Source organism: Littorina saxatilis, linkage group LG12 (genome assembly GCF_037325665.1).
Source record: "Littorina saxatilis isolate snail1 linkage group LG12, US_GU_Lsax_2.0, whole genome shotgun sequence".
Taxonomy (NCBI): Eukaryota; Metazoa; Mollusca; class Gastropoda; order Littorinimorpha; family Littorinidae; genus Littorina; species Littorina saxatilis.
Window position 1 is genome coordinate 35,404,297 of NC_090256.1, and position 17,375 is coordinate 35,421,671.

At 42.6% G+C, this 17,375-nt stretch overlaps 1 protein-coding gene across 1 annotated transcript in view; it reads left to right on the forward strand.

Annotated features, from left to right (window-relative positions):
* Positions 1 to 17,375, forward strand: part of LOC138983074 (protein mono-ADP-ribosyltransferase PARP14-like) — a 37,650-nt gene that overhangs the window by 3,809 nt on the left and 16,466 nt on the right. Inside the window, exons 3-13 of the mRNA XM_070356480.1 lie at positions 4,148 to 4,375; positions 4,863 to 5,084; positions 6,185 to 6,224; positions 6,650 to 6,741; positions 8,021 to 8,248; positions 8,426 to 8,647; positions 11,359 to 11,479; positions 13,287 to 13,424; positions 13,937 to 14,002; positions 15,635 to 15,823; positions 16,796 to 16,990. Of these exons, the coding sequence (XP_070212581.1) occupies positions 4,148 to 4,375; positions 4,863 to 5,084; positions 6,185 to 6,224; positions 6,650 to 6,741; positions 8,021 to 8,248; positions 8,426 to 8,647; positions 11,359 to 11,479; positions 13,287 to 13,424; positions 13,937 to 14,002; positions 15,635 to 15,823; positions 16,796 to 16,990 (1,741 nt within the window). The remainder of the gene's footprint in view (positions 1 to 4,147; positions 4,376 to 4,862; positions 5,085 to 6,184; positions 6,225 to 6,649; positions 6,742 to 8,020; positions 8,249 to 8,425; positions 8,648 to 11,358; positions 11,480 to 13,286; positions 13,425 to 13,936; positions 14,003 to 15,634; positions 15,824 to 16,795; positions 16,991 to 17,375) is intronic.

The window sequence follows — 17,375 nt, forward strand, 5'->3', positions numbered from 1 at the left end:
GGGGTGGTCGGGTAGGCACTTGAGCTTCTCGGCCTGTACCATAGTCTTGGCTTCTCTTCTCTGACAGAGGGGTTGGATGGTGGTAAGCTTCTCCATTTCCTTGATGGGCGTGGATTTCATTGCACCGGTGATGAGTCGGAGGGCCTGGTTTTGCACACGGTCAAGGGTCTGCAGGTTTGTCTTGGCTGAGGTTGACCACGCTGTGGAGCCGTACTCGAGGTGGGGTCTGATTGTTCCCTGGTATACTGTCTTCAGTATCTTCTCGTTCGCTCCCCAGGTGGTACCTGCCAGCTTCCTGAGTATGGCTAGCTTGCGCCGGGCCTTTGTCTCTGCCTGTGCAATGTGTGGTTTCCAGGTCTGCCGTCTATCAAAGGTGACACCAAGGTACGTTGCTTCTTCATCCTCTCTCAGAGGAGTTCCACCAAGCCTAATGGTTCCGGCTTTCTGCTTTGGCGACAGTGTGAATAGGGTGGTGGAGGATTTCTCCTTGTTGATGGAGACGCACCAATCTTCTGCCCATGCGTTCAGCCTATCTGCCGCTTGCTGCATTCTGTAGGTGGCAGTACTTGCGTGCTCCTCCTTGCACCAGATCACAAGGTCGTCTGCGTAGAGAGCAGCTTTGATCCCCTTGGGCATCTCAGACACCAGATCGTCGATGAAGAGAAGGAAGAGTGTGGGGGAGAGGACTCCGCCCTGAGGGACGCCATGACGAAGGAGGAACTTCTTGCTTTTGGTCTGGTCGACGTTAACTCTTGCCCTGCGGTTATAGAGGTAAGAGCGAATCCACTGGTACATGTTGCTGGACACGCCTTTCCTCAGCAGTTTTACAAGGAGTCCATCTTTCCAGACCTTGTCAAAGGCCTTCTGAAGATCTATCCAGGTGACGAAGACCAGCTTCTGTTCCTGAAAGGCATCTTCAACTTCTTGCGCCAGGTAAGTGACCTGATCTTCAGTGCTGCGGAACTGTCGGAATCCAGCTTGTTCATGGGCGAGGAGGTTCCTGGATTCCAGGTACCACCTGAGGCGCTCGTTCACAATTCTCTCCAGGGTCTTCACAACACAGCTGGTGAGGCTGATTGGGCGATAGCTGGTGGCCTTCTTTGGATCCTTCCCTTTTTTTAAGATGGGGATCATGATCGCTTCTCGCCAGAGTTGTGGTAGCGATCCTTCTTGCCAGCTGCTGTTGAAGACCTCGAGTAGCTTGTTCTCTGCTGCACTACCAAGGTGGGTTAGCATCTCGTTGGTGATGCCGTCTGGGCCAGGGGACTTCTTCGCCTTTGACTTTTTCAGAGCTGAGTGCAGCTCGTGGAGTGTGAGTGGTTGACTCATGGCGTCCACTGTCGACTGTCTGGCAGGTCTCTCTCTTTTCTCTCTTCTTGCTTCTCTCTGTTTCTCGGGGCTAACATGGAGGTTGCTCTCAGCTGCATAGCTTTCAGCAAATTGGTTGGCAGCATGCTTTCCAGTTAGCACCTTCCCGTTCTCTTCTAATGTGATCTTTCCTCTGCTGGTGTTCTCATCATTCAACTGCTTGGTGAGCCTCCAGAGCTTTCTGCCATCCTTCTCAAGGTTCAGAGAGCTTGTTTTCTCTTGCCAGCTTCTCCGTCTTGCCTGTAGCTTCTTTTTGAGAAATTTGGCTTTGGCTTCCTGGAGGCGGATGTTGTTGTTTTGTGACGGGTTGACTTCTGCTTCCCTTCTGGCGTCTGCCAGATCATCATCCAGTTCCTGCAATTCATTGCTCCAGTAGGGCTTATAGTCTCTCCTGGCACCCCTGGGAATGGACTCACGCGCTGCTCTGAGGATGCTCATGTTGAAGTCCTTCGCCACCATGTTGATGTCTCGACCCTCGACTCTGATGTCTTTGGTGAGTTCGCTGGTGCGGTGTCTAAAGAGGAACCAGTTCGCTCTTTTGTAGTTCCACCGAGGGAAGGAAGCTTCAGTGCAGGACTCCATGCCCAGGGTCAAAAAGACTGGCCGATGGTCACTTCCACCTAGCTGTTCTCCGACCTCTCTGCTGGTTAGCTGGTGCATGTCTTCCGTGCAGAAGGCTAGGTCAGGAGTTGATGTAGTGTGCCATCTTCTGGAGTAGAATGTAGGGCAGTCAAAGGGACTGTTCAAAAGGATGAGACCTTTGTCGTCCTGCCAGTTCTCCACCTCTTCTCCTCTCCGATCCAGGTGGTCATATCCCCAACTCTGTGAATGACTGTTGAAGTCACCCACCACGATGAAGTTGGAGGCCTTTGCGGGGATCGTGTCAAGGGCGAGGTGTCTATCATTGGGGCAGTAGAAGTTGACAAGATGGAATTCTGATGTCTTCGTCTGGATTCGAATCACCTGATATTCGGAGTCCTCCATGTGCGTTTCTATCAAACAGGCATTGATGTTGTTCCTGATGAGGGTCAGGATTCCTCCTTTGCTTCGGTCTGTTCTGTCGGACCTAAGGCATTGGTAGCCTCTCACTTTGAAGGACTTTTGGGGTGTCAGGTGCGTCTCCTGAATACAGCAGATGTTGATGTTCTTCTCATGCAGGATATGCTCCAACTCTGTCTTCTTGTTCAGAATACTTTCTGCGTTCCAGTGCATGACCTGGAAAGGTCGCTGCTGACTGGGTTTCTTCCTGGTTGTGGTGGTGCCAGTCACTTTCCTCCCGTGTCCCCTGGCGTGACAAGACGGACGGGAGGGACCTCCAGTAGTTGGGGCTGGGTCCCTTTGAGGCATGGGACCCGACGCTGCTCCACCCTGGGGGGTCCTCAATGGGCGAGCGCCATTTCCATCTGTGCTGGTTGATTGTGTCATCATTTGCGTAAGTGCGTGTACCCGTGGTTTGTTAGAATGCGCCGTGCGGCCCGGGTCCTCCGTCTTCAGCATTCGGGGTTTTCTGTCGGGGTTACCTCACCCTTAGCTCATGGCCCGTACGTCCTACCCTGAGAGCACAGGGGGGAGGATTTTCCGGGATCCCACCCGGAGCCAGTTTGGTCCGCGGCCGCAAGCGGCTGATCTCCATATCTGAAGACCGTTCCCCTATCCGCCACCCGGGGACGCGCTGGGTTGGGGGTGGTCGCCCCACTGAAAATCCCACACTGGGTTAAGAAAGATCAGCCTGTCCCAGGATCCCTGGTAACGAGAGAGCAGACAAGCGCACCCAACTCGGAGCCAAGTAGACAACCCCGTCAGCTTTACAGAGAAGAACACTCTCATCAATGCAACGTTTAGGCCTCTGAAGCAGAAGGATGACTACCATCTCCTCTCACGACATGACCAAGTCGTGCTGATGCGACTCCACACCGGACATTACCGCCTGAATGCTCATATGGCCCAAAAGATTAAGCTGGAGTGGTCCCTTCCCCTATTTGCAGCTGTGGTCAAGGGGATCAAACCACGGACCACACCCTCCAGAGATGCCCCACCTTAGAAAGCCTGAGAAAAACGGTGTGGCCAGCTGCAGTCTGCCTCCGCTGCCAGCTGTACTGCGGAAAGGAATACCTGGAGAAGACGGAATCGCCTTTTTCTCTCTGGGGTGACAATATAGAAAGTGTGATCGACAAGAAGAAGAAGAACTCACCAACTCAGTTTGCGCTTTCATGTATCTTTCTGCAACCTGGTTGCCGCTAGCTTTTGAAGCACGATTACTTTGTTTTGTGTGACAGACGTTAATAACATGCCGGCGCTTCCTCAGAAGCTGATTAGTCCTTATCCAGAATGAGTCACAGCGACTGGTCTGCAACAAGGACTTACAGAACAGTGTTTAAAGACAACCTTTTGTTGTGTCTCCACTTACCCGAACACAATTCGTTCCGTTTGCTTACACGGTACTCCGTTCTCAGATTACCTTGTAATTGTTCTTTAATAACTAGTAATGCAGAGTAATACGCCTGATTACATCAACATATGGCTAAATCTGAATTTGTTCTGTCATCTCAACTGGTATTTTTTTCTTGGAGAATAATGATCAAAGTCAGAGTTAAGGGTGGTACATACATATTTATACATTAAAAAAAAAGTCAACTAAGTGTTCCTGGCTAATTTTACGATCTAAATAACCCTAGCCTATCCGTTAAAATTTGTTTCAAGCAGGTTCAATCAGTGAAATGGATATATGTCTGGCTTGTGGAGGAAATATAACTTTCCGGAGTTCACCTTATTCACACAGGTAGACGTCATCGTGAATTCTACCAGCACTGACCTTGAACTTCGCAGTGGAGCAATTTCGTCGTCCATTCTACAGGCAGCCGGCGTGAGTCTGCAGACCGAGTGCAAGTCAAAGTACCCCAGTGGAATCAAGAGTGGAGAGATTGCCATCACGAAGGGTCACGCACTTAGCTGTAAAGAAGTCTACCACTTGAGTCTGCTCTCGTGGGCTGGTCCTCATACAAAACAGGTAATATAATGCGTGCTACATTTATTAGTTTGAAAGAAGCACTTTGCGAAAATTTTCAGCATAAAATGATAGATTTTTGCTCAACCAAAGATCGGTTCTGTCCTGTATTGTTTTCTGTGCGTTGTTTTTTCACTCACAAAATAATGACGGTTGCGACAGAGACCGCTTCAAAAGAGAGAGGAAAAACTTTCTGGCATGCATGCATGCATATTTAACTACTTGATTTACTCTATTAAAAATGGATTCTTTCTGATCACCATTGTCAATTACAATCAGATTGTTTATATAACGATTCTCATATTCATAAACATTTCTGGTAATGTTAACAATTAATCTAATGCATGGGATCCCCCTGTAATATGTTGTCAATAAGCTATCAAAATGATTAAGCTCAGTGCTTTGTGAAATTGCAAAATAATCATTTTGCCATGTATGGCCATGAGTTTATAAACAAATACTACTAACATAGAGACTTTCGTCGGCTCAGCTGTTACATCAGACAACAATGGAATGTCTGGCCAAATGCGACAAAAGTGGCCATACGTCCATTGCCATACCGGCCCTTGGAACTGGAAACCTGTCCTACCCCAAGGACGAAGTGGCACAGACCATGATTGGAGCTGTCCGCCAGTTTCAACGGGATAATCCATCCACAAGTTTGAGGGAAGTAAAACTGGTGGTCTACTATCTGGATACACAGATCTTGCAGGTAATTCAAGACTATGATTGGGGCTGTCCGCAAGTTTTGGGATATTATTGATCTCACTGTTTTGGGGGAGTTTATGGCGAATTTGATCAATTTGAAGAATCTGGGGAATCCACTGTACCTCAATCTAGACGTTTACGGCATGATGTGCTCAAAAGCGTACCACAAGCATGTTAATTGATTAAATCAAAGTGAGTGAATGAGCTTGTAGCTTGGCGCTGTTTCTCTCCAAAACCAAAAAATAGCCTCAGTGGCAACTAGACGGGTAGCACTTTCTATGACACAGCGGTCCTAGTAAAAGCAACATGTACACAAACGCCATCTTGCATCAAGGGCAGTGACCCAATATAAACCTCACAAAGAGTGCACTTTCTTTGCTTATTTTACGAAAATTAAGATTAAGCTTTCAAGCACATACTTTTGCAAATTGAATGCAGTCCCCCTGCGTGGTAGCATTATTTGTAATGCAGAATCTTATGATATACCTTTGGAAGAGCCATGCGGGCCTTTGTTTCTGAAATAGTATCCATTTGAAAAGGTTACGTTGTATTACAGCAGTTAGCCGAACAGCTCCAGTTATACGGTGAAGAGGGATTCGTTATGATATGGGACGAACATGTATTACATTAAGCGCATGCTGTTAAACATACACATAGAGAATAAGACAGTTTGACACGACCTCATTTCATGATATTACCACGTGTGCATTGAAGGATATTGTTATAGAATGGGTGGTATCTCTCCCGAGTGCAATACAAATCAAAGTTCGTCATTCATCGAGATAGCAGGTCTTAGCCGGCCAGCAACGTGCTGTTGCTTCGATTTGACCACGCTTGCCTCACTGTCTGGAGAGCTTCCTCTGCCACACTGCTTGAACATTATGTTATCTTCGGAAAACGTTTGTTGATGGTACTGTTGTTTATGTGTTACACTATCAGAAAAGGAAAAGGGCAGTAGTTCTGCAAAAAGCACAATGGCGCATTTTTCTTCTTATTTTTACATAGATTGTGTAGAACGTCTCTGCGTGACAGTGTATGTGTGTGTATACATGTGAGAGTGTATGAGCCTCTGTCGTTTATTGGACTTCCTCCTCCTCTTTTCAGGCGTTTCAGCAAGCGATCGGCCAGCAGCCGGCAACAGCAGGTAATCAGAAAGGTTTAATTTCCATGTGTACCTGTGTTTACATTATAATGGGCTTAAATTTTTACATCTATCTCTCTGTCTCTCTGTTTCCTCTCTCTGTCCATCTCTGCCTGCCTCTCTCTCTCTCTCTCTTTTTTCTCTCTCTCTCTCTTTTTTTTCTCTCTCATATCTTATCGTTATGTTTTTGTTTCCCTTCTTTTTTCCTAAGAAAATAGCAGGTTAATGGGCGAATAACTTTGGAATATATACACACATCTCTAAAGTTCGAAATCGCACAGAAATACGTTCCTATAGTTTTGTTCCTTCTCCTATGATCTTCGTTTTTGCATGATACAGTCAATGCTTGACTTATTGTTTTGCTTGTGATTAGGGCAGTCATCATTGGGGTAAAGAAAACAGGACAGCAAATATTGTTTCTGTTCCAGCTGTAAGCAACTCCTCTCGACCGGCATTTGGACCTGCTTCTGGAGGACATTTAACTATGAGTATCGTCACTGGTGAAATAGCTCAGCAAAAAGTGAGTATTCATTTTTATCTCCTTATTATTACACAGAGGAGTCATCACAAAATCAGTCTTCGATACCGTATTATGTAAACTTGTCTTGGTCTTGCATTTTTGATTCAAGAGATTACAGAGAGTACAATGTTTTATTGGAATTTAAAATGAATTATTTAAAACTTAACTCAATGTAAAAGTTTCTTTCTTTTAAGTCCTAGTTGAAATTCACTGCATCTTTTGCCACTCTTCAAGGAATCATACGAATCAATGCATGATAGCATTTTATAATTGTAGGTTTTTTCCCCGCGTGCGCTTTGGTGTAACCCTTTTTACATTTAGTCAAGTTTTGACTAAATGTTTTAACATAGAGGGGGAATCGAGACGAGGGTCGTGGTGTGTGTGTGTGTGTGTGTGTGTGTGTGTGTGTGTGTGTGTGTGTGTGTGTGTGTGTGTGTGTGTGTGTGTGTATGTGTCTGTCTGTCTGTCTGTGCGTGTGTGTGTGTAGAGCGATTCAGAGTAAACTACTGGACCGATATTTATGAAATTTTACATGAGACTTCCTGGGAATGATATGCCCAGACATTTGTTTTTCATTTTTTGGATAGATATCTTTGATGACGTTATATCCGGCTTTTTGTAAAAGTTGAGGCGGCACTGTCACACCCTCATTTTTCAATCAAATTGATTGAAATTTTGGCAAAGCAATCTTCGACGAAGGCCGGACTTTGGTATTGCATTTCAGCTTGGAGGCTTAAAAATTAATTAATGACTTTGGTCATTAAAAATCTGAAAATTGTAATTAAAATTATTTTTTTATAAAACGATTCAAAACTACGTTCATCTTATTTTTCATCATTTGCTGATTCCAAAAACATATAAATATGTTATATTCGGATTAAAAACAAGCTCTGAAATTAAAAAAAATAAAAATTATGATTAAAATTAAATTTCCGAAATCGATTTAAAAACAATTTCATCTTATTCCTTGTCGGTTCCTGATTCCAAAAACATATAAATATGATATGTTTGGATTAAAAACACGCTCAGAAAGTTCAAACGAAGAGAGGTGCAGTAAAGCGTGTTATGCAGCACAGCGAAACCACTACCGCGCTAAACAGGCTCGTCAGTTTCACTGCGTTTTGCACGAGCGGCGGACTACGGTCATTGTTAAAAAATGCAGTGCGTTCAGTTTCATTCTGTGAGTTCCACAGCTTGACTAAATGTAGTGTTTTCGCCTTACGCGACTTGTTTTTCTTATTGAGACAATTACTTGCACATTGTACACTTTTTGGGACAGGTGAGCGTCATCGTCAATTCTACCACCAGGACCCTGGACCTGAGCAGCGGGGCTGTTTCATCGTCCATTCTACAGGCAGCTGGTGTGAGTCTGCAGACCGAGTGCAATACAAAATACCCCAATGGAATCAAGATTGGAGAGATTGCCGTCACGAAGGGTCACGCACTTGCCTGTAAAGAACTCTACCACTTGAGTCTGCCTACGTGGGCTGGACCTCACACAAAACAGGTACTTGTGTTTGTCGTCTTTGTCCGAATTTAGTCATGCAGCCTGTTTTCAAGACCTCTTTTATGCTCAAGTAGAAACCACATGTCAGGTAAGCGCTTTTGTGTGGTTACTGACTGTTTGGATGAATATTCGATACTAATTTGAATAAATACAATCCAATCGGCAATTTTATCATAGGTACTACACCAAACGGTGATGGATTGTCTGACCAAGTGCAACCAGAGTGGCTTCACATCTATTGCCATACCAGCACTTGGCACTGGCAACCTGTCTTACCCCAGGGATGAAGTGGCACAGACCATGATAGGAGCTGTGCGTCAGTTTGAGCAGACCTGTCCATCCAGTGTCTTGAGGGAGGTCAAGCTTGTGGTTTACCACAAAGATACGCAGACCGTGCAGGTAACTCGCGTTTGTGTGTGTGTATATATGTGTGTGTGTGTGTGTGTGTGTGTGTGTGTGTGTGTGTGTGTGTGTGTGTGTGTGTGTGTGTGTGTGTGTGTGTGTATGCACATTTAAAGGCACAGTAAGCCTCCCGTAAACCATCACAGAGCTCCCCGAGCGTCTACATACAGTACAAGCATACTTCCATTTGAACGCTCACCGAACGGGAACATCCTGGCTGCTTTCTGTCGAGCGCGAGAAATTTTCAAAGAATTTATTTTTGTGGACTTGGGCTGCTACAACAATGGCGCCTCGTTTTGGTGCTGGACGGCTGTTATGATACCGGAAATCACGCCCGGACAGTAAGCCTCCCGTAAACCATCACAGATACTGTCAGGCTTTTACACACAGTACAAACACCCTTCCATTTGAACGCTCACCAAACGGGAACATCCTAGGTGCCCTACGTAAAGAGCGAGTAATTTTTAAAGAATTAATTTTGCAGATTGTCTCGAACACTTTTAATTTGGACCCATCCTGAACTCATGTCAAACATGAGTTACTTCCCTTCGGGTCTCATTCTATCGATGTAAACTGGCGATAGCCGTGAATCGATGATTATCAAAATGTTTTTGGACCGTGGTGCGTTTTTGCGCTAGACCTAACTTTTAAAATCTAAATAATAAATTGACAGCTTGTTACACAAACATTATTTAATCATAAAAGAATTCTTTTTTCATCAAGACAAGAGCAGTACAATTCGAAGTTGTGAAAGTTTGAAAAAAGAAAAGCCCGGAAGCAGGGTCACGCAAGGGTCGTAGCAGACGACGGTTTATCATGCATATCGCCGTTCCTCTCAACAGTCAAAAGCCATCGCTAGAGTTCTTGTGAACCACAGCCGTTTGTTTCGTGCATAAAAACGTGCTATTGTAAATAAGCTCACATCGAGTCGCATTCAAATAACTAACTGACGACAACATTGTGAAAAAGGGAAACTGGATCACACGGATTCACGATGGCTCAGGGGTAAGATAAACCAGGCAAAAATAAATTCTTTGAAAATTGTTCGCTCTTTACGGAGGGCACCTAGGATGTTCTCAATCGGTGAGTGTTTAAATGAAAGGGTGTTTGTACTGTGTGTAAAAGCCTGACCGTATCTGTGATGGTTTACGGGAGGCTTACTGTGCCTTTAAAGTGATAGGATATGGATACAAAAAAGACGTACTTTTTTTTACCATTTTTTTTCGATGTGAAATCTCAGGTCAAAATCCAAACAAAGTTTGAAAGGAGCCATAACGTGAATTATGGCGTCACGTAAAACTCTCACTTATTCTGAAAGTTTCCCCAGGAAGTGATAAAGAATTTCGGGAACAAAGTTTTGCTAAATTCAACATATTGGTAGTAGATTGTTAATCACCACCACGCTGTGCATGTATCGGTATTGTATATCATTAAGACGTTGATTTTGCCGATCCGATTGTGAATTGCCTTACCACTTGAAAAGGCGGTTTATCCATCGTGTTGAGTTAAGTTTAATGACTTACTTTTCAAAACATAGCCATCGATGAGCAGTCACAGTCATTGACGATTAACAAACCAAACTGATAAATGTTGATAGACCAGTACAGACATTTGGTTTATATTCAGCACACGTTCAATTTTATTAGACCAACGGCGGACACCATACGGAGCTGTCAGCAAAACAGCAAACATATACGTACAAGCTAGTACCGTTTTCTATCCACCTTTTTACATTTAGTCAAGTTTTGACTAAATGTTTTAACATAGAGGGGGAATCGAGACGAAGGTCGTGGTGTATGTGTGTGTGTGTGTGTGTGTGTGTGTGTGTATGTGTGTCTGTGTGTGTGTGTGTGTGTGTGTGTGTGTGTGTGTGTGTGTCTCTCTCTCTCTCTGTCTGTGCGTGTGTGTGTGTAAAGCGATTCAGACTAAACTACATGACCGATCTTTATGAAATTTGACATGAGAGTTCCTGGGAATGATATCCCCGGAAGTTTTTTTCATTTTTTCAATAAATACCTTTGATGACGTCATATCCGGCTTTTTGTAAAAGTTGAGGCGGCACTGTCACACCCTCATTTTTCAATCAAATTGATTGAAATTTTGGCAAAGCAATCTTCGACAAAGGCCGGACTTTGGTATTGCATTTCAGCTTGGTGGTTTAAAAAAATAATGAATGAGTTTGGTCATTAAAAATCGGAAACTTGTAATTAAAATTATATTTTTATTAAACGATCCAAAAACAATTTCATCTTATTCTTCGTCATTTTCTGATTCCAAAAACATATACATATGTTATATTTGGATTACAAACAAGCTCTAAAAATTAAAAATATGAAAATTATGATTAAAATTTATTTTCCGAAATCGATTTAGAAACAATTTCATCTTATTCCTTGTCGGTCCCTGATTCCAAAAACATATAGATATGATATGTTTGGATTAAAAACAAACTCAGTAAGCTAAAAAGAATAGACATACAGAAAAGCGTGTGATCCTGCTCAGCGCGACCACTACCGCACTATTCTGCATGGCTTGTCGATTTCACTGCCTTTGCCACGAGCGGTGGACTGACGAAACTACGAGTATGTGCGTTCAGTTTCATTCTGTGAGTTCGACAGCTTGACTAAATGTTGTTATTTCGCCTTACGCGACTTGTTAATATATCCTTGTGTACTAATTCTTTCCTCACCTATGTATTTCTATGACAGCAATTCCAAAAATACCAAAACATTGGGGTCCGCCAGCTTTCAAGCAGCCCTTCAACTCAACAGCCGGCAACAAACAGAAGGGCAAATCGCACTTTTTCTGGACCAACTGAGCACAAAGATGGTAATGATAAATAATAGTAAAAGTAGCCATTAGTAGTGCCCCTGTTTATTTTAGTAATGTTAGAATGAATCAGGTAAATGTAAGAGAAGTATCCAATTCATAGTTCTGAATGCATGTGGTTAAGGCACATCTTTGCTTTACCATCCATCTAGTAAAGGCATAGTACTTACAGTGTAAACAAGTTCAGCTTATCATCTAAGATATGGTCAAGATTATACATGGAATGATATATACATTTTGTGTAGGAATACCTATATATAATATACTAGATGATTACCCGCTTCGCCGGGTACCGGCTTCGCAGGGATACCCGGCGAACGGAAGTAGAGCCGAATACCCGGCTTCGCCGGGTACCCGGCTTTGCCGGGAAAAAGTAGAGGAATACCCGGCTTCGCCGGGATGAAAGCGTTGTGGACAGTGACCTTCTAAAAATAGTAACGGGAATATGGATTGACGCCACACGAAGGAAGGGAGATAAACGCAAAACACTGGAGAAGATAAGGAAGAGTTACTGGGAATGGATCTGGGAAGATGAACAGAAAAACCAAAATCGGTTCAGCGCTGCGCGCTGAGAGCACGTGTTGAAAATTCTCATCGACCAGGTTGTGTCCGGGGTCTACCTGAATATGCCCACCAAATTTGAAGCAGATCCATCGAGAACTTTGGCCGTGCATCGCGAACACATCTACCTGAATATGCCCACCAAATTTGAAGCAGATCCATCGAGAACTTTGGCCGTGCATCGCGAACACACACACACACACACAAACACACAAACACACAAACACACACAGACACACAGACAGACAAACGTCTGGGTGGCCGAGTGGTAACGCACTTGCGCTCGGAATCGAGAGGTTGCGTGTTCGACCCTGGGTCAGGCCGCTATTTTCTCCCCCCTTTCCTAACCTAGGTGGTGGGTTCAAGTGCTAGTCTTTCGGATGAGACGAAAAACCGAGGTCCCGTGTACACTACATTGGGGTGTGCACGTTAAAGATCCCACGATTGACAAGAGGGTCTTTCCTGGCAAAATTGTATAGACATATATAAAAATGTCCACCAAATACCCGTGTGACTTGGAATAATAGGCCGTAAAAGTATATACTCGCCTAACACGCTTGAGATTTACTGGCCGATGTGAATGCGTGATATATTGTGTAAAAAATTCCATCTCACACGGCATATTGTAAACGCCATGAGCCTCCCTCTGGGAGGATATGTGCGTAGAAATACTCACTAATAAATAAATAAAAAATAATAAACACAAGTCGTATATATATATATATATTAACAAGTGCCCTCTTTTTACATTATGAATCATAACGTATTACTTTCAAGTTAGAGGCAAATGATGAAGGATGCATAAAATAATGTAGTTTGGATGGATGCATGCCATTGATTAAAAGGCCCACATTGATGTGCGAAAAAAGAGTATACATTGGATAAGATGATACAACCATCTCTCCACCTGGTCAAATACCAAACATGAACAGTATATATGTGCTCTCTGTGCACGATTAAATAATAGTGTCTCAAACTCACCACAGCAAGCATGCAGTCAAGCTGTTCATTGTTGGATGTGACCGAATGGATGGATACTCTTACCCGTACTCTAATCTAATGGAAGAGCCCGGTCAGATCTGAGACAATGAGCTTCTTTTTCTTCATGAGGAGGAGTTTGCCTTTAAATACAAGCACACAATCAATTTAAAGACTGTTATTTTGCAATTGTTGACCTTCACTCTGTTTTAACTCCTTACCAACATTTTCAAACTAGTTTCTTCTTTTGTTTTAAAAAACAAACCAGGGCTCGGTGCCACGTCAGCTGACTATGACTGGGAATGTGACGTCATGGGAGTTCAAGTCAGAGTCAGAAAAGGAGATATCTCGGAAGAAGATGCGACCGCCATTCTACGTATGACAAACATAGCTGGGAATAATAAAGGTTGGTCACTTGGAATAGTTTTAATCACTCAGTCCACAAGCTGTCCTAGAGATAGAGAACTTGCATTTTCCCTCACTATCTTATTTAATAAAAACAGATATTTTCTTGCTCATTCACCACAGTACCACGTTCTTGTATTGCCAAACTACTGAAGAATTCTATAGAAACTGACAGTGGAGAAGCCGGATAAAAAAATCTCCTGGATTTTTGACAGTTTTCGGTTTCCATAATAAAAGATTGCTTTAATATTTAAAAGACAACCGCTGCTGCTTTAGAGTTATTCAGTGAAAGTGGAAGACAAAACAGAAAGTACCCTCGATGGAATAAAGGGGTTTAGACCCGTACCTAATTCATATGTAATAGTTTCAGGTCAGACGTTCGACATCAGCTGGAATATTAAACAAAGATATTTTTTCTTTGGGTGAAATAAGCGAGTTTTTCAAATATAAGTATGCTTTGTAAGTTGCAACGCTATGAGAGCTGCTAAACTCTAAAACTGGCTTTTTTTTCAGATTTGGCCGACGAAGCTCTAAGGAGCAAATGTGGAAAGCAGCTGGACGAGGAGCTGAGACATAAGCGTAAGGCTTATAGTTCTTTGCCGATACTGGCAATGATTGGACACGTGTCTCAAATCGATACGATTTCCTTTTGAGTCGGAGTGGCATAGCGGTAAGAGAGCTTGCCTCTCACGCTGGCTTTCGGGAATGGACCGCCACTCAGGGCACACACAGATACCTTTTACATTTTGTCTTTGCCTAAGCGTGTACTAATAGCAGTTGATTTGCTTGCATGCAAAAGATGTTGGTTTAATCTATTCATGTCTTGTAACGATAAGATAAGACACTACCTCGCAATACGTTTCCTACTAGAAAACAAGTCGCGTAAGGCGAAAATACAACATTTAGTCAAGCTCAGTCGAACTCACAGAATGAAACTGAACGCATTGCATTTTTTCCGCAAGACCGTACACTCGTAGCATCGTCTGTCCACCGCTCGTGGCAAAGGCAGTGACATTAACAATCCAGAAAAGCGCGGTAGCGGTTGCGCTGAGGAGGATAGCACGCTTTTCTATATCTCTATTCTTTTTAACTCTCTGAACGTGTTTTTAATCGAAACACATCATATCTATATGTTTTTGGAATCAGGAACGGACAAGGAATAAGATGAAATTGTTTTTAAATCGATTTCGGAAATTTTATTTTATTCATAATTTTTATATCTTAAATTTTCAGAGCTTGTTTTTAATCCGAATATAACATATTTATATGTTTTTGAAATTAGAAAATGATGAAGAATACGATAAACGTAATTTTGGATCGTTTTATAAAAAAATAATTTTAATTACAATTTTCAGATTTTTAATGACCAAAGTCATTAATTAATTGTTAAGCCTCCAAGCTGAAATGCAATACCAAAGTCCGGCCTTCGTCGAAGATTGCTTTGCCAAAATTTCAATCAATTTGATTGAAAAATGAGGGTGTGACAGTGCCGCCTCAACTTTTACAAAATGCCGGATATGACGTCATCAAAGACATTTATCAAAAAAATTAAGAAAGTCTGGGGATATCATACCCAGGAACTCTCATGAAAAATTTCATAAAGATCGGTCCAGTAGTTTACTCTGAATCGCTCTACACACACACACACACACACACACACACACACACACACACACACACACACACACACACACACACACACACACCACGACCCTCGTCTCGATTCCCCCCTCTATGTTAAAACATTTAGTCAAAACTTGACTAAATGTAAAAACGAATGTCACAAAGTCCTGGTTCTTGGAAAATCGGTGGCCAAAATACATGCTGACTTGAAAAAAGTTGATTCGCTGTTGCTTTGTTATATAATTATATTAGTGCTTAATCAATCATTTTCAGAGAAACCAAAGGTAAAACAAGTCGCGTGAAGCCATATCAAAACATTTATTTTTATCGTTACCATTTAAAAAGCGAACAATGTCTACCATAAGATAAGCGAAATAAAACCTCTTAGTTTAAAAAATTAAAAAATATATTTGTTAATACCATTTGCTTCATATCCTAAAAAAATACTACTACTAAGCAGATGTTCGTCATGTGGAACGCTACATGCTTATTATTGAGACACGTATGCTTTTAGCTAGTCACGGTCCGTCTTGCTAATTCTCGAACGGTGCGTGTTTGATCGAGAGGAATAATCGATTGTCTTTTCAGACGCAGAGATTGAAGACAAGGGTGTGGCTGTGACTGGCGCCCTAGGACTCGAATGCAGCTTCCTGGTCCATATTGACGCAAAAAGGTTTTCGAAAGATGTGAGCTCTGGAATCAAGACTGCTTTGGGACAAGCAAATACGACATACGGCGCCAGGTCGGTTGCCATTTCTACACTGGGAATCGCACCAGGTAAGCCGAAGAAGTTTACGCAACAACATGCAGACTATGGTGACACCAGTCCGGCAATACCATCTCGATCTGAAATTTGTAGATGCTGTTTTTAAAAGTTATCGCTTACTTTTGTGCTTCGTAAGTATTGATATAACAGAAAATTGAAGTAAACCATGAAGTTATACTTCCAAACGTCGTGAGACTTACAAAGTTTTTTTTCCAAGAGAGATTACCGCATTTTGCATTGCATATTTTCTTAATTCTAAAATGTATATGTATCACTAGATGAATACCCGCTTCGCCGGGTACGGCTTCGCCGGGAAGAAGTAGAGCCGGGTTTACGACGGCTTCGCCGGCGCACCGTACGAAGGAAGGGAGATAAACGCGCAAAACACTGGAGAAGATAAGGAAGAGTTACTGGGAATGGATGTACAGAAAAACCAAAATCGGTTCAGCGCTGCGCGCTGAGAGCACGCACGTGTTCAAAATTTTCTACGATTGTGTCCGGGGTCTACCTGAATATGCCCACCAAATTTGAAGCAGATCCATCGAGAAGTTTGGCCGTGAATCGTGAACACACAGACAGTCAGACAGACACACACAAGCCGTATATAAATATAGATGCAAATATTCAAAACCAAATAACTATTTACCTGTAGATAATGTGCGAGTTCAGGTCAACCTTTGCGCCGACACCCTTGAATCTATCAGTTTCCCAGCATATAATCACACGTGTACCTAATGAACTAAAACTAACAACTCCATTCATTACATTTAGCGATGTTGCATTGAATTATACAGAATGAGCAAAGAAGCAAACAAAAGTGTAGCTTCTTTGGAAACCGTCAATATTAAAACAAAAGCAAAATTAGTCAAGAAACAAAGGTCCTCGAAGCAATTGAAAACGGTTACTTTATGACTATTTAGGTTACCTATTCTGCCACGAAAAAAAAAAGCTGAACGAGTTTTCTTTTCTATATTCTGCAACAGAGAAACTTGGATCCGAGCTCTTCAAAGCAATGTCCAAGTTCTTCAGTACTGAGAAGGATCGCCGTATCCGGGAAGTGCGAGTAATATTGCGCGACAAACTTCAAATTCCGCAATTCAAGCTGGCCATGGAGAAGCACCTTAACAAACAAAAAGATGGAAACAGCCTATGGACTACAAGCAAACGGCTCTTTCAAGGTACTATGAGTGTATACCTTGGTGTGTGTGTGTGTGTGTGTGTGTGTGTGTGTGTGTGTGTGTGTGTGTGTGTGTGTGTGTGTGTGTGTGTGTGTGTGTGTGTTTGCTAAGTATTGATATTACAGAAAATCTAAGTAAAACATGAAGTGATACTTCCCTACCATTGTCCTACGTGATCTAAATCTACCCTTAAAACATTTATACGAAAAAAGAGAACCCAATTAACGATAGATTTATCATATCTTTTCGGGAAACTCTAAGTTGTATTTTTTAATATTTTTTTTATAGAACATAGCGATAAGATCAAAAAGTATCGTTTTTTTATGGTAAGAAAAATAATGACAATCAGTAATTTAAAGGCACAGTAAGCCTCCCGTAAACCATC